General features: G+C 38.7%; 1 protein-coding gene across 2 annotated transcripts in view; it reads left to right on the top strand.

Moving 5' to 3' along the window:
• Window positions 1-24,178, top strand: part of Morc4 (MORC family CW-type zinc finger 4) — a 53,819-nt gene that overhangs the window by 1,539 nt on the left and 28,102 nt on the right. Inside the window, exons 3-9 of one of the 2 annotated variants that reach the window (XM_027433665.2) lie at window positions 5,940-6,072; window positions 12,239-12,456; window positions 13,370-13,517; window positions 16,446-16,578; window positions 17,042-17,170; window positions 19,633-19,752; window positions 21,392-21,492. In XM_027433665.2, coding sequence (XP_027289466.1) covers window positions 5,940-6,072; window positions 12,239-12,456; window positions 13,370-13,517; window positions 16,446-16,578; window positions 17,042-17,170; window positions 19,633-19,752; window positions 21,392-21,492 — 982 coding nt within the window. Of the gene's footprint in view, window positions 1-5,939; window positions 6,073-12,238; window positions 12,458-13,369; window positions 13,518-16,445; window positions 16,579-17,041; window positions 17,171-19,632; window positions 19,753-21,391; window positions 21,493-24,178 lie in introns of those variants that run through there. The other variant, XM_027433666.2, reaches the window with a different exon arrangement.

The raw sequence follows: 24,178 nt of genomic DNA on the forward strand, positions 1-24,178 counted from the left end.
GCAATCTAGAAAGTTCAGGAGGAAAGCAGCATTGATACGGTTTGAATTTCCAGGCTGCAGCGATTATTTTAGGGTTTTCACTCTTTCGACAGGGAACCTTCGAATAGTGGAATGATATCTATGTGCATGTAGCTCATTTTCAAAAGACAAAAGAGAGGAAACCACAATATTTTCAATTTGTAAATTTGAAATACATGATTTGCCCCCGCCCACCTTTCATGGTACTAGGAATTGAACCCCAGAGCTTCATGAATGCTAACTCAGTGAGTGCTCTACCACTAAAGCTACATCAATGAATTTATATGGTTTTCTTTTATTTTTTCTTTCCTTTTGGTTTTTGGAACAGGGTCTCACTATGTAGCGCAGCTGACCTGAAATTTGTTGTGTAGATCAGGCTAGCCTTCAGCACACAGAGGTCTTTCTGTGTCTGCCCTGTAATGCTAGGATTACAGCCTTGTGCCACTCTACTCAACTCACTATATGATTTTTTTAAAACATTAAATAAAAATATATACCTGGCCTAAGATTACTATCATGAATTCAAATATGTGTATATTATATACATACATATAGAAAGATGGATTTAAAAAAACTGAGACACAAAAACTAATAGGAGAAAGGAACATCAGAGTGCTGACTGGTAATCCAAAACTTCCATTTTGGTTTTCCTTTAACAGTTTTCTCTACTTCCAAATTAATTTTTAGGGAACCACTCATTTGATAAACATGTATTAAACATCCACTATGCACAAAGTCACCGAGCTAGGTGGAAAATGGGTATAATCCCCTAGCATAGGTGTGGACTTTGGGAGCCCATTTCACTTAGAGGGATACTCCCTGAGCCAAGACACACAGGGGTGGGCCTAGGCCCTTCCCAAAGGGTATGATAGACTCTGATGACACCATCCAGGGGGAGCAGAAAGGATATGTGATACGTAGGGTTTTATTTGGGGGGTGGTAGGGGAGGAGGGGAGGGAGAGGGAACTGGGATTGACATGTAAAACAATCTTGTTTCTAATTCAAATAAAAAAAGAAAATGGGTATAATCCAGGCCCACACTATTACTAGGTGTGACAAAACATGTCAGAAGGTTTACAATTTCTGTAACAACCATGTAGAAAGTGATGTATGGAAGAGATGTGTACAAGTGCTGTAGGAGTACAGAGAGAGGAGGAATGGCTTAAGTTTATCAGGAACAGAGGGCTCAGAAAAGGCCTTGTGGAGGATGGGACATTTGAGCAGAGATTTGAAGGGTGGGGACATGAGGATATGGTGAGGGAGGGATTCCACTCACAAGGAACAAGTGATGAAGAATATCTTCTAGGTCCCTGAATTGAGTTAGAGCACCGAGTTCACAAGCCCTGGGAACTATACACGTCTAAAGCGTTTACAAAGAGCTTTCCAAAATGTCCTTGTGGATTTGTCCATGGAAATGAGTGCTGCTTTGTTTTCTTTCAAAGATGAGTAAACAGAGGTTTGTAGATAGTGTCCGTTTCTAAGGTCACATGTCTAGTAAGTGGCAGGTTCAGGGCACAAACAGGGGTCATTTTACTTCAGCTTCCAAATAGGAAATGAGGTTAGAAAGGTGAGCTGGAACCAGGATGTGACTGGGAGGCTTGACATTTGACCTGCTAGCCTGACAACAGGAATTGGGGATTAGAGCTCTGCTTCAGGATGGCTGATCTTACAGAAGCGGAGTTGGAGAAGAGAGATGTGGATTTTAAAGGTTGTTATGAAGCTATTGCAATAATACAGATGAGAGGGAATAAAGCCTGTACATTAAAAATGATTATGAGAGTAGAAAAAGCAAGATGTAACAGAACCTGGGGATATATAGGGCAGAAAGAGAGATAGATTAAAAATAGCTTTTTTTTAAAAAAAAGTATTTTTTATGTGTATGGGTGTTTTACCATGTATGTAAATGTACCTCATGCATGAGGGCGGTGCCCAAAGAGGCTAGAAGAGAGTGTCAGATCCCCTGGAACTGGAATTGTAGACAGTTGTGAACCACCATGTGGGTACTGGGAACCAAGCCAGGATCCTCTGCAAGAGCAGCAATTGATCTTAACCACTGAGCCATCTCTTCAACCCCATAAAAATAACTTTTTAAATAGGAATAAAACTCATGGTTTCCAACATATCAGGCAAGTATTCCACTGAGCTACAACTCCAGTCATACTTGCCATTTGAATCTCTGTGTGTGTGTGTGTGTGTGTGTGTGTGTGTGTGTGTGTGTGTGTGTGTGTGTTTAAGAATAGCTCCGTGAACAAAGATGATGACCTTGCTTTTACACTTCTACCTACTTGCAAGTTGCCTTATAGTGCAATAGCCTGTCCCTGGCAACCTTGCAAATATCCATGTACTGGAGCAGAAACAAATAAGAAGCTCATGAAATACTATTTCAAAGCAGCCTCCCATTCTTTATTTCTCTTGTCACTAAATGATTTGTTAGGCTCCTCCTTCCCTGTGGCCACCACTGCCAGGTTCTGATGAGGTATGATTCTTCAGTTACAGAGCTTTTTTTTAAAAGACAAGGAATCATGTAGAGGGTGAACGTGGAATGGCTTAGGCTATAAGGATTCTCATGTTCTTGCTATAACTTGGAAGCCAAAGGCAAGGTGGAGCTAGGGCCCTCTCATAAGGGGTGGCACAGACCAAGAGAAGAGAGGTAGGACTCTGTTAGTGTATGGAATTGTGAATCCAGACTAAACAGAGGAAGATAGGACCGCTCTCACCTGGCTACTAGGGAAAGGAATGAGAGGTCTGTCACTATATCTGTTCCTAGTCTAAATGGGTTAGACTGGGCTAGAAGATGGATTTCCTGAGATGCAATAGGATATGCTACATGTTGGCCCAGTTCTTACAGTGCTGAAAAGCAAGAGGTGGGATTGAAACTGCTTGCCTTGTTAGCACCCTAGAAAGTTCATCCACTGGGCTGATCATGTTATACTTCCATTTGTTGAGGCCTCATGAAAGGCCACAGTGCCAAAGAGTCTGAACAGAGAAAGTTCATGAGTTACATGGTGGCTGTCTGGAGCGGTCAGATGTGAGCTGAGGGTTCATGAAGTACAGGGAATATAGGAGCCAAGAGGACAGAGTCAGACAGAGCATTAGGGAAATTGAGATCAGTAGGCATGGACTGGCAAGAAGAGCTTCAAAGCTCTGTTCAGATTCTTTGCTACACTCCTATAAAACAAACAAATAAAAACAAGCTGGTAATGCTTGGCCCAAACTTTCATTAGAGAATAAAAAGAAGTGATTTTGTTAGAGATCCATAAACTGATTCATTTCATATCCCAGTGTATGTGTGTGTATTTGGAGTCAGTGTGTGTTTGAATTGTGAATGTTGGTAAAGTATTAGAAAAAAGGTCCTTGATATTCATCATTTTCCATGTATAAATGCTATCCAGCTGGTTGACAACTTGTATTGGTCTCAATGGCTTTGGCTGTCTACCAGCAGGAGTGACTGATAAGAGCCTGCATGCCAAGTAAAATTTCCTGAATGCTGACAGATGTAAAATGCTAGGTCCTGATGGTGAAGGGGGGGGTGGAGTGGGGGTGGGGAACGGTCTCTTACAAAGTAAAGAACTACATTTCTGCTAATGCCACCTTTGCCTACCAACCTGTAAGTTCTGCTCAACTACAGCCCCAGGAATGTTGCCACATTTATATGGAGCTTAGATCTAACTTCGGTCATATAGATTGACTACAGTAGACCTCATAACCCCTTTCTGAAGCTGTCCAGATTTTATTTTCCAGATTGCAGCCAGTGACAGTTTGATCAATGACTGGCAACACTGTTGTATCACTTGAAATTAATCTGTGTCTCGTTTTATTTGACAGACATTTCACACATCCAAGTGGTTGTAACGGATACTGGTAATTATATTGTAAAAAAAAAATGAGTATTTTGAGTAAGTGTAATACTTTTTCTTGATTGTAAGATGTGTTCCCAAAGGAGAAATGACATGATTTGATCAACAGTATTGATGCAAGTATATGATCAGAACTGATACCACCTATCTGGTATCAGTAAAGCCATATATAGTGTCAGCAAGAGAAAGAAGGATATATAGAAAGGAAGGTCTCTGTTGCTTAAAAATAAACTAGGAGAAATAGAAATGATTCAAGTACCCTAGCTGTGTAAGTCCACTTTGTGTCACTATAACAAAATGCCCAAGCATAAGTGCATTGTAAATAAAGCAATTTATTTGAACTATGATTCTGGTGCCTGGAACATCCAAATGGAGTCATGCCAGTATCCCTGAAAGGGCCCCCTAGCTGCATCACAAGGTATCACAATGTGCCAGAGAAGTCAAAACAGAGCTCCACATGTTCAGGAGCCAAACACACAGGGTGGCCTTGGATTAAAGCAACTCATTTTAGTGGAAACTGATCCAGTCCTTTCAGATCTGATAGTGTTAGTCCCTTCCAAGGTAGCATCCTTGGTGACCTAATTACCTTGTACTAGGCTTTGCTTCTTAAAGGCTCTGCCATCTCTCCCTGGGACAGAGCTTCCAGGACATAAGCCTTTAGGGAACAAACTGTATCCAAACAATAGTACTATCCAACATTTTGTATAGAAGGTACTTTGAACATGGCTAGGGAGTCCTAACGAGACTAGTAATCTGCATCAGTTAATGATTGTATAAACTGGTGCCTATGGCCATAGAAGTAGCTTTTCAGATAGTGGTCCTCTCTGGCAAGGAGGACATGACACTTTTAATACGGTTAAGTTTAGAAATAGTTATCTGTCTGTGAAGATGTACTTTAGGGGGAACCATGGAAGTTTCTACGCAGTTTTCTACCGTTATTTGGTCCTCTGTTTCAAGCGCTAGACAGCCTCACATTTAACATGGGGAAAAGCAGCAGAATCACTGTTTCCTCTCTAAATAGGCTTGCTGCCATCGCTGGGGTTTAAGCAGGCAATTAAGTGTTTTAATTTTAACTTTTAGCCGGGCGTTGGTGGCGCATGCCTTTAATCCCAGCACTCGGGAGGCAGAGGCAGGCGGATCTCTGTGAGTTTGAGGCCAGCCTGGTCTCCAGAGGGAGTGCCAGGATAGGCTCCAAAGCTACACAGAGAAACCCTGTCTCGAAAAACCAAAAAAAAAATTAACCTTTAACTCGTTGAGGTCTTTATAACTATAAACAGAGTTATCGAAAATACCTGTCTGGGTGCATGCACATGTGCACTTGTGTGTGTGTGTGTGTGTGTGTGTGTGTGTGTGTGTGTGTGTGTGTGTGTATGTGTGTGTGTGTGGAGAGAGAGAGAGAGAGAGAGAGAGAGAGAGAGAGAGAGAGAGAGAGAGAGAAGAGAGAGAGAGAGAGAGAATCTGTCTACTATGTACCCCTGGCTGTCTGGGAATTTGCTATGTAGGCTAGTCTTGTCTTGACCTCACAGAGATCCTCCTGCCTCTGCCTCTCAAGTGCTGGGGTTAAAGGTATGTACCACCACACCAATACCCATGTTCTTTAACAGGAGAGATATCAGAAAGAAACTGTAATGTGCATAAGATACATCCATTTTTCTTTACCCAAACTGCTGGTTCAACTTATTCACTCTATCCACCTTTTACTGTGTTCCTGAACTGTAAAGTGTCTTAGAGGCAAGAGGTAGGAAAGCCAAGTCAAGGCAAAATGCTTTGCAAATATTACATTTTCCCATAGACTCTGACTTTTGTAAGGAGAAAATCAGATTGCAGGGTCATCCATTATGTGAAACCTAGAAATCACCTTCATGGCTCCATCTGCCATTATGTCCATTGGTCTCTATAACTCAGTAAATGCACCACTATTAATGCCTCCTTGCTTATTTTCTGGGACATCCATAGGAAGGAATTAAAGTCAGATTTATAGATCTTGGTACTGAACGGGAGATTTTGATAGATTGTTGAGAAGGGGGGGGGGGGTTCTAATATCACAGATTTCTACCTTTCCAGATAATGCTGTAGATCCCGATGTATCTGCCAGGACGGTCTTCATAGATGTTGAGGAGGTCAAGAATAAACCTTGTTTGACCTTTACGGATGATGGGTGTGGGATGACGCCTCACAAACTCCACCGAATGCTCAGGTAAAAATGTCTTTATCCTATTTTGTTATCTTGACTTCACAGACTTCGTTTAAGGGTAATAACATTTTCATTTATTTGGATGTACCCTGTGGATATTTATTAAGCAGATCTCAGTGTCAAAACACTGATTGTGAAGCAGACATTATTTCTGCCTTCATGGAACTTAGAATCTAGCTGGCAATTCAGATGACTGAAGCAAGTAACCATAATAAAATACTCTAAGTAGAAAAATAGGAACGCATGAGATACATGGGGTAAGGACACAGCAGAACCTAATCAGAGGTCTGTAAAAGTCTCCTACTTAGAATGCTGTTCTCATAGAGATGTAACAGATGAGTCCAATTTAACAAGGTAAGGAAGGGTAGGGAGGGAGTAAGGAATGGCAGTTCTAGAAAAGAAGATGGTGTAAACAAAAAGCCGAGTTTCTCCATTTATCTGATTGATACCTTCTCCGGTTCATGAGTCACCTAGACTCATTCTTAAGTCACAAGTACTGGAGTTGGGATGACTCATAGGTTAGAACTGTGAAGGGACCTGATTAAAAAGAAAACCCCGTGAGAGATAAGTAGAAGGTAATCACACACATAGTCTTGGAAGGTTTTACAGTAGAACTGTGGAGTTAAGAGGGGGTATTTTCTAACTAGTGAAGCTGAAGAGAATGCATACTGCCAGACTGAGTTGATTTAATTATTTTTAAACATTTGTGGTTGAGAATGTTTGTGCTTTATTGTCTTCCCATATCACTTGGTGCAAGATGGGTGTTTCTTCAACCCTTTCCTTCTTTTTTTTTCCTTTTTAGCAGATGTGGTTGTTAACTCTCCATGTGCTTCCTGAACTTGGGCATGTAAAGTGTGGGTAACAATGGATCAGTGCTGACGAGAAGGGAAAGGGCTCAGAGTCCTAAAAATGGAAAACAAATTCATTGTGTTGTAGTTTTATTGGAAAGTTTTCTGAATTAGTAGCTGTTTATAGGGAATCCCTTTGTTCCTTCAAAGAAACAAAAATGAAATTTGGTCAAAGTAAGTGGTTATGTTTTACTACTCAGCAGTCTTCTTTTACCTTAGTCTCTCTCTTTTTAAAAAATATAATATTTTGTTTTATGTGTATGCATGTTTTGCATATATATATATATATATATATATATATATATATATATATATATATGTGTGTGTGTGTGTCTCAGATCCTCTGGAGCTGCACTATGCGTGCTGGGAACTGAACCCAAGTCCTTTGGAAGAACAGCTGATGCAGTTAAGCAGTGAACTGCCTCTCCAGCCCTTATTCTCTTAGTCTATTTTAGTTAGAAGAATATTTGAGTGCCAGGTATAGTAGTGCATGCCTGTAATCCAAGCTCTTGGGAGAAAAAGCTAGGAGTATTGAGAGTTCTAGACTTTTCTGTGCTACGAAGCTTTGTCAAAACAAAACTCGAGGGAAAACTCTAAAAGTGAAGCAAAATATATCTAGTATGTGGTGAGGGAGGGAGGGAGGGAGGGAGGGAGGGAGGGAGAGAGAGAGAGAGACAGAGAGAGAGACAGAGAGAGAGTTGACTTGATTCTCTAATCCACAATGTCAGTTTTATTCTCTAAAATTAATAGTGCCTACTAAAAAGAAGACAATTTAGATAGGATAGAACTATAATATTTATGTCTAATTCTGCATTACTACTTTTCTCTAAAATTACTGGTCACCTGTTTTTATATGTGTTTGTGTGTATGTACATGTTTGTGTATATGTATGTCTGTGTGTCAAAGCCAGAGGTTGATGTCAGATGTCTTCCTCAACTACTCTCCACCTTTTTCCCCCCAAACAGGCTCTCTCCTTGAACCTGGGGTTTACAATCAGCTAGACTAGCTTGCCAGCAATCCCCAAGTAGCCCTCTGTTTCTACCTCCTCGATGATGGGGTCACATGCATGCTCTTCTGAGTGTAGGTTTTTATGTTGGTCCTGGAGACCTGAACTCAGGTCCTCTTGCTCACACATCAAGCAGTTTACTCTCCAAGCCACCCCTTTAGCTCCTACTGATCACCACTGACTTCCTCCTACAACTCCTTATCCCAGTTACATGGGCATCAAACAGTAGGTCCAACAAATATAAACACCTTCCATTTTTTTCTCTTCAACTATTTGTATGAAAGTTGATATAGTTATAAGAAAGAAGGGAAGAAGAGGATGATTTAAAGATAATTTCAGGGCCCGGAGAAATGGCTCAGTGTTTAAGAGTCTTCCAGAGGACTCAGGTTCAATTCCTAGCATCCACGTGGTGGCTCACAACTGTCTATAACTCCAGTTCTGGGGGATCTGACACCCACTTTTTGCCTCCGTGAGCACTGTATGCATGTGATACGCAGACATGCATGCAGGTAAAGCACTGATTTACATAAAACAAAAACAAATAAAATATTTCTTAAAAATAATCACAAGTTTTGTTCCAAATTCATTCATTCTGTAAATTCTTACTAAATAGATGAATGAATGATTCTGAAGAAAAACCCTATTTCAAATGCCAGTGGTAATCTAGACAGATATGATCTTTGCACTAAAGGTGTTGACAGCATAGTGAAAAAGAGAAATTGGCTGGTGCAACGGATAAGTAGGCTCTTCCACTCAGAGGTAAGTGGTAAGAAAGAAGAGTACAATATTTTGAGTACATTTAACAGAAGGAAATCAATCTAGTCTATGAAATTATAAAAAACTACACTATAAAATTACTTACACATTTATGTGGGGGGGTGCCTGTGTGTGAAATTCAGAGGGTAACTTTCAGTAGTTGGCTGCCTCCTTCCATCATGTGATTTTGGGATTGACCTCAGGCCTTCAGGCTTGCTGGAAGTGCCTTTGCCTACTGAGACATCTTGATGGCTAACAAAATGTCATTTGAAGCAAAATAAGAAGGATCAGCATCATCCATTCAAAATTTTGGCCCCTCACAAAGAAGCCAAAATAAGCAGAAACTCCTATAGCCATAGCATTCTTCCTGTCACACCATATATACAGAGTGCTCATTTTTTATATTAAAAATAGTTTTCAAAAACTGTGTTAATGAGTACTTAATGTAGTGTGTATACTGGATTTTACTTGTGATTGTATCTCAAAAGAAATATGAATTAGCTAAAAAAGATACCATTTATTTAAAGGAGATCATTTAGTCTAATCCATCTAACCCAAGACTTCACTTCCCACAGTTGTTTTTCTGGCAGTGCCTTGTACATGACCAGAAAGTACTGTTCTATCTGGTCTCTATGGCCCTAGCCCACCACAATTGTTGAAGAAAAAAACACTCTAAACTTCAGAGGTAGTTTTGAATATTATTACTGTATAAAGTACTTTTTCTATTTTTCATTTTGTGGCATATATTTTTTGTATTAGGAAAAAAGTAACAGATGTCGCCGTGCAAAGTATGTGGAAGTATTAAGCCTATAGCCATTCTGTTTGACCCCGACGTTTATTGGTATCCTGTGCCTGTTTTCATGACTCACTATGCTACTCTTCCTGTTTTCAGGCTGATAAACTAGGGTGTGTAAGTGAAGGAGCTGTTTCTTTCATAAACACAGAAACCCATGAAAATCAAACTAAAAAAGCAAAGTCTGTGCTGAATAGGTAGTTCCTCCAAGTAATAGAGCACTTGCCTGGCATGTGAAGGTCTTGTGTTTAATCCCCATCACCTCAAGGGGAAGAACAAAACTAAATCAAAGAAAACCTTTCATTCAGTTTTTTAAGAGCCACTGTTCTGTCCTTTTTTTTTTCTTCTTGGATAGTATGTGAATCAATATATATCCATTCAATAACCTTTCCCTCTTTCAAAGGCCAAGGATTAGAAAGAGGCACAAAGCCACAGATCGAAGGCCTTTGCTGCCTCCGCTCAGAATCCTATGACATAGTAGGTCTGCTCCAAAACAGCAGCCAGAGAGTAACAGCCTGCTTGCCAGTCTTTCAGCCATTTACGGTACATGTCACATCACCACTGTATCTAGGAAACAAACACAAATGCCTGCTCGTATATTTCCCTGGAGTTCTGCTATGGTGTGTTTTATTGGCCAGCATCCCGATTTAAATTTATCTCTTAAGAATCTAGATTCCTGACATCTTAAGAGTATTCAAGAGGAAGTTGCTGTGTTCTTGTATTCCATTGAGAGTGCCAGTCTTGAAGTCCCTTGGTGTATAAACAATAGTATTTGTTACAAGAGAGGCTAGAACAAGATTGACTTAGTGAAGATGAACCATCTAAGCCATGGGACCTTTGGCAAAATAGAGCACATGGAAGAGTTAGTAATAGAACAAAGTCTAGAGCTTCCATTTCTCTTCTCCTTGCTTTTATCCTTTTCCCTACTGGTTTTGACTCTGCCATGTTACTTACCTTTTCAACCTTATATCATCCCCTGCTCCACTTACAGTAACTAGTACAAGGATCTATACGCATGGAGGGGAAAATAGGTGACAGATGGTAGAGGAGACTGGAAAATAAGAGATTGACAGTTTGCCTGTTGTACCACTTTCCCTTGACTACCTAATTGAAAGTTTTGTGATAGTAGAAAAAATAAATCCTAATGACCATTTCATGCAGCAGGTCAAAGGCCTGTTCCTGAAGATCCCTGAATTTTAGATATGCCATTAGATCTGGAGTATAGATAAGGAACATAATTCTCTAGTTCTCAGAGTGAATCCTAGAGTCAGTTTAAAATTAAAGATTGAATATTACTTTATAATTGATGTATTTTACATAGACTGTAACTTTATCTTCCTAATGACTTTTCCAGCCAGCTCTTCTACAAGAGAAATGAAAAATATCAGAATCTTATCAGTTTGTAAGCCTTACTTCCTGGAATCATTAGGGCTCAAACATAATGTTAACTCGGTGTTCTTTTCAGAGGACCACTTCCCTGAAAGTTGTTTTCATTTCACATTAGATTTATTTGTAGGATGCACAGAGACCTAGAGAACATCAGTACATTGTTACATATCATTATATAACAGAAAATTGAAAGCTGCTCCCTTTTATTGGGTAGTAAACACAAACCCACAGTCTTCTGGAAATGTAGACCAGGTAGTTGAAACCTCTTCCCTCCAACTGGAAAGAGTAAGTCCTGAACCAACCCTCTCAGTTGTGCCATGTGGAGACAGTGTCTCTTTCACTGACGTTGGAGAAGCAGCTAATCTGTAATAACATGAAATCTTGTCGGCTATCAGTTATGAAGGCAAGACTCATATTGGTTGTATTAAAATTTGTGTCTCCAGTGCTCAGCATAATGCATAACTCATAGAGCTCCAATAAATATTATACTAACCGCGGTGTACGTTATTGTGAAATTGTGCAATATGGAGCCATACAATCCCCTAAATTTGTGTTACTTGTGGTGGTGGAGGGTACAAGGGGAAGATCATTTTGTAGGCATCATGTGTTTAAATACTTCTATATTCAGTTATTTGGATGTGTATCTGAGTATCTAAATGAAAAACATAAGAAAGGGGAGTATTTTGACCCTCAGAGTAAGCTGATGACAAGGGGCTGCAGAGTTTGCTGAGGTGACTCAGTGAGAGGCCTTTAATAGAACAAGAGAGACTTTATACTGCAGCTGTTTGCAGATATTCATGGGCAGAACTACCTATTTTTATCCCTTGGCAATGTTCCAGTGAACTGTCCCAGCAGATGGAACAGAGGCTTAGAATTAGGAGGGTTATCCTTTGGGTGGGGAGTTGGAATTGTCAAGATAAATGATCTCTTTGAGATTTTTAGAGGGTGATGTGACCAGACGAGAAGGTGCTTAGTCCAAGTACCTCACTTAGCACCACTGGTACTTTCCTGACCCTCTCCAGGTAACAACTCTTTTCATATAGCCCCGACTCACAGCAGTCAGGGCTGATTTATCTAAACAAGAAAGGCAGCTGTGCAAGGCCTCCCCTGGCTCCTACTGTTATGTTAGCCAGTAGGAGCATTTCATTTGCAAAGTGTGACTCTGGCATATAGAACTATTTAATATTTAAGTACACACAAGCTACACTGGAAAATTGGTCTCAGAGCCCAATCATAATTTCCTATGTTTTGCCTGGAAGTACTAAAAAGAGTGAAAACAGAACTTGTTGCTATTCTGCATGTGTAAGCTAGCCATTTTCTCTGCTATTTTAGGATGCTTTTTACCTTGCTCATTTCTGTTTTCTTCTGTAATTTCAGCTTTGGCTTTACAGATAAAGTAATAAAGAAGAGCCAGTGTCCCATCGGGGTCTTTGGTAATGGTTTCAAGTCGGGTTCCATGCGGCTAGGAAAAGATGCTCTTGTCTTCACCAAGAATGGGTGTACTCTCACTGTTGGACTTCTGTCACAGAGCTACCTGGAGTGTATCCAGGCGCAGGCAGTTATTGTACCAGTTGCCCCATTCAGCCAGCAAAGCAATATCCTTCCTAGAAATGGAGAGTAATTGATTAAGTATTAGTCTGACTAGTTTGGCAGAACCTCTTTTTCAGGTCAAATCCAGCTGTTACTTGGTAGTTCATATTTCTCATAAGTTTTTATGCTTAAAGAGGTATTCAAACATCTCAAACATAACTGAAAAGTCCCTCTATGAAATATTTTTTTTTAAAAATGTGGACCATTAGCAGAAGCTTATTTTTTTCTGCATTCAAATTCTCACTGTTACAGTGTGATTTCTAAAATTATCATTTTGCTAGATACTGTTCTGTGGTAAAGTTCTCAGGGCCTTTGGCCCATAAAGGCTAACTGCATTTGTGTTTACGCTCCTAGAAATATCCTATTTACCAGATTATCTGCTAGCAGAATGGTTTGTTTGTATATACCTGGATGGGAGAAGTATGGCAGGAAGAATTGAACTTAACTGCTGCCAGATAATTAAAAATTTTGGCCTTTGACCCTTTTTTTAAAATGAAGCACTTTCTTTGTTTACATTGCATCTTTGCAGCTGTATTCTGCAAGCATTACTGATTTTGATGTTTGAGTAAACAGTCTTCCTCAACTTTCTACTTCCCTCTTTTCTGTAGCAGTAATGCCCATCCTTAGCATGTAGATTTTGTGTCTACATGTAACCTCAAAGGCACTCTTTTCATTAGTCCTTATTCATTTACATAACTGTATAACAATGTGTTTCATTATCACATGATCATGTGTATAATGTGTTTGTATTACATTTACTTCATCATCTCTTGACCCCTCCCACTGATCCTCTTCCTCTTCTCAGCTAGTCCTCCTTTTTTAAGTCCTTTTTTGTAACCCAGTGAGTTTCATTATGACTCTTACTTCTTAATGCCATCCTCGTAAGATATTGATTTTCTTTGACTGAATTGTTTTTACAAAAAATGATTGTTACTGAAGATTCTTTGCCCAGCCTAGAAGCCATCTTGAACTATTCAATTTTCAACAGTGAAAAAGACCTGCTATCTCAGTTCGATGCCATCCCAGGCAAAAAAGGCACACGTGTTCTCATTTGGAATGTCCGGAGGTATAGTATTACAGGGGTAATAGATTCTAATAAGCCAATATTGTATGATAAAGTGCATTTTGATATTTTCTAGATTAGATTGGATAAATACTAAGAAACTTGTATCTTTGTAACTTCCTTGATTCTTTTGAAATAGTGCTCCTCAATGATAAAATGGTGTGTATATAAGGTGAATATATGCACTTCCTGAGGTTGTAGCTGCAAATCATCATGATAATACAATGCAACATTTTGGTGATATCCCCAGAATCCTTTACATTTCCATTCCATGTTTATTGACATTGTTTTAAGATTGGCAGACGATGATTATGTTATGCTTTGACCAACTAAAATGAATTAATAAGAAAGATTATAGTGAAATAACATCATAGTTTAAAAATAAGAAATCCTGTATTCATGCTTTTAGAATAGCTTGGAATGGACAAAAATCCTTGAAGCAGATCAGTTTTAACTATAATGGAGCTGTATTAATATCATAACTCTAAAGCTAACACAACAATCAAGAGACAGTCTACGATGCATCTTTTAATTTTGGCATGGCAAATATTTAAGAGTGTATTAAAACTTAAACATGGAAACCCTAAAAATTATTATTGTAGCATCGAATGATTACTTATCTGTTTAATAGAAAAATATGTTCATTTTTTCTATATGTCTAGCACTTTCTAATTTCTTAGCTGGGTGAAGTATATATACTAAAAGAATACTGAGTTATATAGTTATATAGACACTGTAATTATAATTAAAAATAAAAATAAGGAGGGCTCATATGCCCCATTGGAAAACCCTTAATGATATAATTTGTATAACCAGGGACTGTTTTGTTGTGGTATTCCCAATGGTTTACACATATTAAACACACATTTTGCTTTGTGCATTATTTCTCAGTTACACTTAAAAGCTTTCATGTTCAAATAATTTTGAGAAAAGCTGCCTTAAAGCCTACTATATTGCTTTGTTAAAAGACTTTACAGATAAATTCACATGCTAATATTTAAAAAGAGTAATATAGTATCAGTGTGGGGCAGGGGAGGAGAGGAGGGAGAGGGAACTGAGATTGACTTGTAAAAGAAGCTTGTTTCTAATTTAAATAATAAATAAATAAATAAATAAATAAAGTATTAGTATATCCCATATTTTGAGACAATGTTTCTCTGTAGCTTTGGAGCCTGTCCTGGAACTTGCTTTTTAGACCAGGTTGGCCTCGAACTCATAGAGACCTTCTGCCTCTGGCTCCTGAGTGCTGGGATGAAAGGTGTGTGCCACCACTTCCTGACTTAGTATATTCCATTTTTTACAAAATGTTTTTCCAGATATTTTTTTCCTTGGATGGCAAAGGTGAGGGGCAGGGAAGATGGGGACATTCTCCAGAGTGCTTGTACTAGAGTGTGCTAGGATAGTAAGAATCACAATTACCCTGAAAAATCCAGAACACACCTTTGCCTTCGTGTGGGCCTTATACAGGCTGCATGCCACGGTGGTCCCTGGTCAGCTTTGAGAATGGAGGTGAGTTTTCAGCCTCGCAACTCTGGGCTTGAGCTTGAGCTGGGAGTGTGAAGGAGGTTAGCACTGGATCTTGAGGGGACTCTACAGGCTAAGATCTGTTTCTCAATTTTATTTGCTCACACAACTTTCTCCTTTTCTTATTTAAGACTATCTCCTGTTCCGCAGAACAAAGTTTGAAAACTATTGTTCTAATATAGAGATTGTCTCTGTAACCCATATTTTTTTCTTTTCTTTTTCTTTTTCTTTTCTTTTCTTTTCTTTTTTTTTTTTTTTTTTTTTTTTGTTTTTTGAGACAGGGTTTCTCTGTGTAGCTTTGGAGGCTGTCCTGGCACTCGCTCTGGAGACCAGGCTGGCCTCGAACTCACAGAGATCCACCTGCCTCTGTCTCCCTAGTGCTGGGATTAAAGGCGTGTGCCACCAAAGCCCGGCTCTATAACCCATCTTTTAAAAAAACAAATTTAAAGTTTTTCCCCCCAGGAGCAAAGGTGATTCTTTATGTTTTTCCCGATACTGAAATGGCGAGGTTGCCTATGCTCTTGGAAAGAAGTAGCCTTCCAAATACTTCTAAAGCTTAAGTAGTCAAAAAGGACTGAAAATAAGAATGGTCCATATGAAAGGAATACCACTGTTATTGTATGTGTTCTATGATTCCATATTTCAGAGGGCTTGAAAATAGATGATTTTCAGTAGTAGTAGTAGTAGTTGTTGCTGGTGGAGGTGTGTGTGTACTTGCATCTCTCTCTCTCTCTCTCTCTCTCTCTCTCTCTCTCTCTCTCTCTCTCTCTGTGTGTGTGTGTGTGTGTGTGTGTGTGTGTGTGTGTGTGTGTGTGTGTTGCCTTTTAACCATTTAACCCCTAGTGCTAGGCCAGGCATGATGGTGCATGCCTTTAATCACAGCACTTCAGAGGAAGAGGTAGGTGGATTTCTCTGAGTTCGAGGCAAGCCTGATGTATACAGTAAGTTCTAGGTCAGTCTGGGATACCTAGTGAGTTGGGGGGAGGGAAGACATAGGACTAGATCTGGGGAAAATCCTGGTATATTATTAGTCCATATTCTGCTGCTGAAGTCAGCAGAAATTTGTTTGGATTCATATGTTCATTCAGTTGGAAATAGTGATATTTAGTGACTTGGTTTAGCAGCAATCAGAAAGCTGATACTCAAGATCTTGCTTTGAGGGTAGCTGACATCCATTGGACTCATCATCACCAACACTGTGAAACATGGTAGATTGATTTAGAATAGGAACAACTTAAATATTGTGTGCACCTCAAATTTCACACTTCGTAGTTCCTGTGGTTGGGTAGTCAGGAAAAGCAACATATACCCGAGTATTAGCTTATATTTCATTTCTGTTGGGTTCCTAATGCAACCCCCCCCCCAAGGGAGCCAATTCTTAAATTGCTACTTGTCTCTTTTACTTAGAAACAAAGATGGAAAATCTGAGCTGGACTTTGATACAGATCAATATGATATCCTGGTATCAGACTTTGGTGCTGAAGAAAAAGAGATTGGTGGTGTTACCTCTGAGTTGCCAGAAACAGAGTATTCCTTACGGGTGAGTATCTACAGTCCTTCAGCCAGGCGATGGTGGTATATACCTTTAATCCCAGCATTGGGAGGCAGAGGCAGATGGATCTCTGTCAGTTGGAGACCACCCTGACCTACAAGAGCTAGTTCCAGGACAGCCTCCAAAGCTACGCAGGTAAACCCTGTCTCAAAAAACAAACAAAAAAATAGTCCTTCAACAGTGGGACGGACTTGAAAACATCCTAGAACAGAGTTGAAGTGCAGGTGTGTAGAGATGATACTCTGTTGGAATTCCTTTTCACCATCTACACTGAAACAGTTTATTTAATATAGCTACTTACGTCTCAAAATGGGAGTTACTGTATTATGAAAAAGTATAGAAGCTAAGCCAAATATTTGCCAAGCCTAGGCTCAGCTGGCTAGTAATGTTTTGGTGAGCTATCTGTAGAATTGGCAATATGCATGACAACTTTCCTTTCACAAATCCATAGGCGTTTTGTAGTATTCTGTATATGAAGCCCCGGATGAAGATTTTTCTGCGGCAAAAGAAGGTGACTACCCAGATGATTGCGAAGAGCCTTGCCGATGTGGAGCATGATGTATATAAGTCTCCCTTCACAGTATCCTTACATGCTGCTGACTTCTTCACTCTGGGGTAAATCTCTCTATTGGTACACAGCCAAATCCATGACTTGCACCAATTCAAAACTGAGTTTTAAAACACTACCCTTGAAGGTAGAATTTTGTAAGTGTCCTGCACCAGTTTTATCAGAAACTGACTGCAGACTATTAAATAAAAGTCATGTGAATTTGAAGATCGAGGCTCAGTAGATTTTAAGATCTAATGTTGATTTACGTATTTATTTATCTCAAGACAGGGCCTACCACTGTATTCCATACTGGCCTGAAACTCATTGTGTAGCACAGGCCAGCCTTGAACTTGAGGTGATCTTCCAGCCTCAATCTCCTGAGTGCTAAGATTACAATTATATGCTGCCACACCTGGCTCCACACCTGGCTTTGAAATCCTTTTATTAGATATATTTATTTGTAAATCCTCAGGGTATGCCAGTGAGCAGCCAGATTTGAGTATTGCATCCATAGATATTCCTATTACATTTGACTAAAAATTTTAAAATATTTATTTATTCATATACATACATACATACAAATTTTTAAAATATTTATTTATTCATATACATACATACATACATGAGGGCACCAGATCTCAATTACAGGTGATTGTGAGCCACCATGTGGTTGCTGGGAATTGAACTCAGGACCTCTGGAAGAGCAGTCAGTGCTCTTAAGCACTGATCCGTCTCTTCAGCCCCACATTTGATTAAAATTTTTAGTTGAAGTTGTCTTACAGCTTATGTTGTACTTGGTCCAGATTTAGACTTGGATGTGAATTAGTGGAAATTAAAGGTGTTTGTGGGAGGAGATGAATCACGAACAAGCTCAACATGGATTTCCTGGAACCTTTTCATAATGACAGGCACCCAGAAGAGCACTTGCTTATTTTCTATACTTCATTGCACTGTAAGTAGATTTCAGATACTAGGGACAATCTTGAGATGCACTATGCTAGCTAACCGCCTTCATTGGTGGTGGTTTGAGGGGGAAAAAAAACTAGTCTTCAGAAGACCGAGAACTCAAGTATTTATGAACACTTCCTTTTTATTTTACAGTAGTCAAGAATACAACTCTTGGCCCTATAGACATGTTCTCTGCATTTTTAAAGTCAAAGATAAGATTTTTACTTCTTTTTTTTTACTGCCATGCCATGATTAGAAATTGCTTATTTAAAATAAACTATGTAGTTATTACTGACAGTGGATTTTTTTCTCCTTTTTGGAAACATATCTTCTCTACTAGGAAATTTGCTTAAACAAGCTCAACTTAGAGACAGAGCTAGCAAGTGAGAAAATTGTTTATGACTTCACCTTATGTGGGTTAGCATGTAGTGCTGTGCATTTAGCAGAGTCCCTCTAACTGCATGTTTTCCAGCTTCTGTTTTCCGATATGTCCCTTTCCTGAGTATGGCTTCTTACTGTTTTGGGTTTCTATCAGGCTGGCTTCAATGATGTATTCTATAGTTATCTCAGCTCCGCTTCCTATTAATCCAGTTACCTTCTCATACTACAGTTCTAGTCAAACAGAGTCACTATCGGCATGACAAAAATGAAACCCCTAATTCTGGAATTATTTTCCAGAGATGAGTGCAGAACAAGGTAATTGGTACTGATTGATTTATTCCTCTTTACTCCTCTCGGTGCTCTTCATACAGATTTTTATGCATTTCCTCCCACAATGTACCTCCAGTCCATTAAAAGTGTACAGCACAAAATATTTGGCTATCACTATCTTTAAACTGTCAATTTATGGTGTGAGACTTTTGGATGATTTGGGAAAGCTTTGCCTTACTTCCTTTTTTTGTTGTTGCTGTTTTGGAATAAGGTCCTATTTGAAGTTTGTCTTGAGTTCCTAGAGCTTAGAAACTTTATATGTTTTGAATCAAATGTTAGAGTACTAAGTTTACCAATTGTATTATGTTTCCATCATTACTGACCCATTTGTCCTATGGTACTGATGTACATAGCTTGTCATTTACAGAGACTGAAAGTTTTTTTTTTAATTTTTGTGACACATAGTAAGATAAACTACGGAAAGATTTATTTAAGCTCATGATTTCAGAGATTCAGTCCATTGTGCAAGAAAGAGATGGTGGAGCAGAGTAACTAGCTCACATTGTGACAGCCAAAAAAGTAGAGCAAGCAGTGGTGGCACACACCTTTAATCCCAGCACTCAGCAGGCAGAGGCAGGCGGATCTCTGTGAGTTCGAGGCCAGCCTGGTCTACAGAGTGAGTTCCAGAACAGCCAGGAATGTTTCACAGAGAAACCCTGTCTTGAAAAAGCAAAAAAGTAGGGCAAGACATTGCTTGCTTTTTACATGCCTTCTAGAAAGTTCATGTTGATTCACATGCAGTGACATTGGCTGGGTTTTGTTTTTTGTAATTTAAACATTTTTTTTCCTCCCGGAGCCTCTGGAGTTTGTCTCCTTAATGATTTTCTTCTCAGAATAAGCAGGTGAAAATCACGTTTGGATTCTCTTGCAAGTATCATAACCAGTTTGGAGTAATGATGTATCATAACAACCGCCTTATTAAGGCCTTTGAGAAGGTGGGCTGCCAGTTAAAGGTGAGTGGTTAATATTGCTTTGTCATAGATGCCTGCAAAGAATGGGAAGAGAATCTTAAATTTATGGAAAGATAAGACACATTAATGGTTTTCAGACCCTTCTCATGACATTTGTTAGATTATGACACTGAAATTCTGGATCAATATGTGAGGTGTCCTATGTGGAAAAAACTCATTTCTCAGGTCCTAACCCAGCAGCTAGATATCTGATTATAAGGAATAGAGTTCAGTATACCAGTCACACCATGTGTATCAACTTATTAACATGTAAATAACTCTAATTATTATCTTGTGGAGACAATAAAGGTATATTGGAAGGTTCATAAAATTTAGTGGTTAAAAAAATTCAGGGTTTGTGCCCTGGGTTTTCTATTTATAAGCTATATCCCTGGATAAATCAAGAAATTCCTTTGAGGTTCAATTTCTATGCTAGTAAATTAGAAACGGTTTTCTTTTTCTTCCTTTCAATTTGTAATTTAAACATTTTTTTCCTCCCGGAGCCTCTGGAGTTTGTCTCCTTAATGATTTTCTTCTCAGAATAAGCAGGTGAAAATCACGTTTGGATCTCTTGCAAGTATCATAACCAGTTTGGAGTAATGATGTATCTTAACAACCGCCTTATTAAGGCCTTTGAGATATTAAGGGCTAAAAGATATTAAGTGTGATAAATGATATGAAATATTTCATAAGCCAAACTACACAAATGTTACAATTATTTTTGAAGATTTAGTGATCATTAAACGTACTGATTTCCACAAGTGACCACTTTGTTCCTGTTTTGAAAATTAGATGGCTGAGGCACAGTGAATGACACACTACTATGTGTGACATAGTAGGACAGTAATAAAATCCCGGGGATAATTAACTGTGAGATCTTGGTTTTCCCTGTTACATCATCTTACATCCAGTTGTTAAACAACTCCTGGTTATGTGTCAGTTTAATTACTCATTGATTCTCTAGTAAAGAGTAAAGCAAGCTTTAAACCCCCCCCCCAAATCTCTTGCACTTCCCCTCTGACTCTAGTAGTTTCCTTGGTGGCCTATATATGTATGGAAATGCCTATGTTATAAGATTCGGTGTGGTGATTATATCACACCTCTAAGTTTTAAATAAGGTTTCATTTCACTTCTGCAGAACCTTATTACATAATCTTGCTTTTTTAGCAATGTAAAATCCTTTATTCCAGTGAACCTCTTGGCAACCCTAGAATATAAAACACATGAAAATGGAGTTGTGTGGATGAAGTATAGATAGCTACTAGAGCTGAGGGGTTCTAGGGATCTGTGAATCATTGTTTGAACAATCTGAGAGGCAGAAAGGGGGCAGATCCGGATGGGATGGGAGGTGGAGAAGAATGAAAGAACTGTGAAGAGTAGAGGGAGGGGAAACTGTGATCGGGGCATATTATATGAAAAAAGTCTATTTCCCACAATTGAAAAGAAAAAGAAAAGAAAATCTTTGCTCTAGAACTTGCCTGGAACCAGTCTTTTAAAGTGTATTCTATGTGTTCCTCTACATCTTCATGGCCTTTCCTTACCCATGAATACTGTGTAACCTTTTCCCATTATTTTTGGAATCAAAAGGAAATGCCTCTAGGCCTTCAATAGTAATGTGTTGAAATTAACATTTTCTTCTAAGCCAACTTGTGGAGAAGGTGTGGGAGTAATTGGAGTCGTTGAGTGCAATTTCCTAAAACCTGCCTACAACAAACAAGACTTTGAGTACACCAAGGAATACCGGTGAGTCACTCTCAACCTGAGATGTTTCAGATAAATTGCTTAGATACCATCCTGCTCTCTGAAGTTTCCAAACCACCACTAAAAGCCAGCTGGAGAAGTTAACAGAGAATGATGGCAAATATAGTTTCCAAGATTAGAGATGAGCTTTCTCTTTTCTACTTTACCTTTAGAAATTACAGAATATAGAAATATTTTGAGAAAAGATTTCTGGTCAAATGAAGGACCTTGTCTTTCATCTTGAAGCAAATGAATACAGTTATTGAGCACATTTTGGGGAGAGGAATTGAAATTTGTCCCATAAATTTTCTTGAAGCAAATGAAATGTTAACTTTTGGAAATGTTGGAACATCAAGGTGGATATGTGTGCACTCACAAAAGCATCTAGGGAAGATGCATAGTTCAGAATCAGAAGGGAACTTGACACCTACCAATAGGGATGTTTTAGGAATTGAAGAAAGAATTTGTTAAAATCAACTTGAAAATACGTTCGGGGTTAGGATACAACTCAGTAATAGAATGCTAGCTTAGCATGCATGTAACCCTAGATTTGATACCTCATATATATTAGGTAAAGGACATAGGATAAAAAACTTAGAACCCTTGATTTTTATGAACAAATGCGGTATATGAAAATATGAAACAAATACACATAAAATAATTAAGGTGTTTTTGTTTGTTTGTTTGTTGTTTTTTAAGACAGGATTTCTTATTGTAACAGCTCTGTTTGTCCTGGCACTCACTCTGTAGACCAGGCTGGCCTCAAACTCAGAGATCCACCTGCCTCTGCCTCCCTAGTGCTAGGATTAAACTACCTGCTACCACTACCTGGCTGAGGACAACTGTTAAATATTACTAAAGAAAATCAAAAAAAGCTTCACAAAACAGACCATATTTAGCTTAAACTTGAATGAAAAGTTCTAGGTGAATTAATGATAAAAAGTATTCTAAGCCAGTGGTTCATCAACATGATGCTGCAATCCTTTAATACAGTTCCTCATGTTGTGGTGACCCCCAACCATAAAAATGATTTTGTTGATACATCATAACTGTAATTTTGCTACTGTTATGAATCATAATGTGCATGTTTTTGGAGACAGTTTGTCAAAAGGGTTGCATCCCCAGGGTGAGAATTACTGTTCTATGCAAAGTACAGTGTAGGTAATGGTACAGAAAGGTAGGGGGTATTCTTGGGATATGAAGAAAGAGACGACATGAGAACATTTGGTATCATTCTATTTAAAATCCCAGCAGTATCTTTTTCTGAGAGTGGGAGGAAAAATCATTTCTCAGAAATGTTTTTTGTGCTTTAGGCTACAACAAAGTTAATTAAATGTTCCTTCATTTATATGAGACCATAAGAACTTTAGATATAGGGTTTGACAAAGAAATAGGGATTTGAGTGGCAATTCCAAATTAATTTCAACATAATTGGGTTTTAGTCACTCAGGCTGATCAGTGGTTATGGCAATGGTGTGTTCTGGATCCAAATAAATTAATCCTTTAAAGTGAATCTGACCCATAATGAAGACCTTGACCAAGACTTGTCTACTAAATGTGAAAGTTTAGAAATAACATTGGTTTAATGGAACCAAATATTCTTTCTTTTGAGTCAAAGTGATGAATTTATGATAATTACCTAAATAATATTTATGAAATCCAAATGTTAGATATTAAAAGGTTTCAACAGCTTTCCATATTATTGTTGCCAATATATTACCATAAAAAGTCTATTTTTGGCTACATTAGACCTTTGTTTTTTGATGAATCTGAGAGCTAAAATAAAGGCATTCTAGAAACATGTAGAAGTTCTACTTAAGTAATTTAATAGTTACTGTATGCTTATTTTTATGAAAAACAGAATGACAATACTAACATACATAGAGTCTTGTGCATAATAAATTTGCTAATTATTACCCAGTTTGGGTGTCAATGCCATCTCCTTTTAAAATATTTATTTTTGTTTTATGTGTATGGGCATTTTTCCTGTGTGTGCATGTGTGTACCACATGTGTGCCTGGTGCTGGGTGAAAGACAGAAGATGACATCAAGTCCCCTGGAACTGAAGTTACAGATAGTTGTGAGCTGCTGTATGTGTGCTGAGAACTGAACCTAGGTCTTTCTCCAAGAACAGCAACACATTTAACCAGTTTCATCTATTTAGCCCCACTGTTTTCAAAGACAAGATGTCATATAGTTCATGCTTGCTGCAAACTCACTATGCAACTGAAGGTAGTTTTGAATTTTTGTACTTCCTGCCCACATCTCACAAGTGCTATGATGATAGGAATGAATCACCATGCCCTATGCCTTTATGCTGAGGACTGAACTCGGGTCCTTGCATAAGCAAGCACAAACTCACTCGACTACTGAGCTAGATCCCCAGGCCTATTGCCCTTTATATAAACTTCATACAAAGTGAGAAAGAGTTTAGATAAAAACATGGGAATTTGAAACCAGATACTAATCCCAACACCCAGAGTCTATGGCCATGCAATTGTGAATTCAAGGCTAGCCTGGGCTACATAATGAGTTCTTGGGCAGCCTCATCTACATAGCAAGACCCTCCATTCCCTTTGTCCCTTTCAAAAATGGGAATTTGGGGGAATAAGAGAACATTGTTTGCTATCACAAATTCATCCTGTCAGTATTACAGATTCAAAAGTGCAAATGATAAAAGCAGCTATCA

The sequence above is a fragment of the Cricetulus griseus genome, chromosome X (genome assembly GCF_003668045.3).
Source record: "Cricetulus griseus strain 17A/GY chromosome X, alternate assembly CriGri-PICRH-1.0, whole genome shotgun sequence".
Taxonomy (NCBI): domain Eukaryota; kingdom Metazoa; phylum Chordata; class Mammalia; order Rodentia; family Cricetidae; genus Cricetulus; species Cricetulus griseus.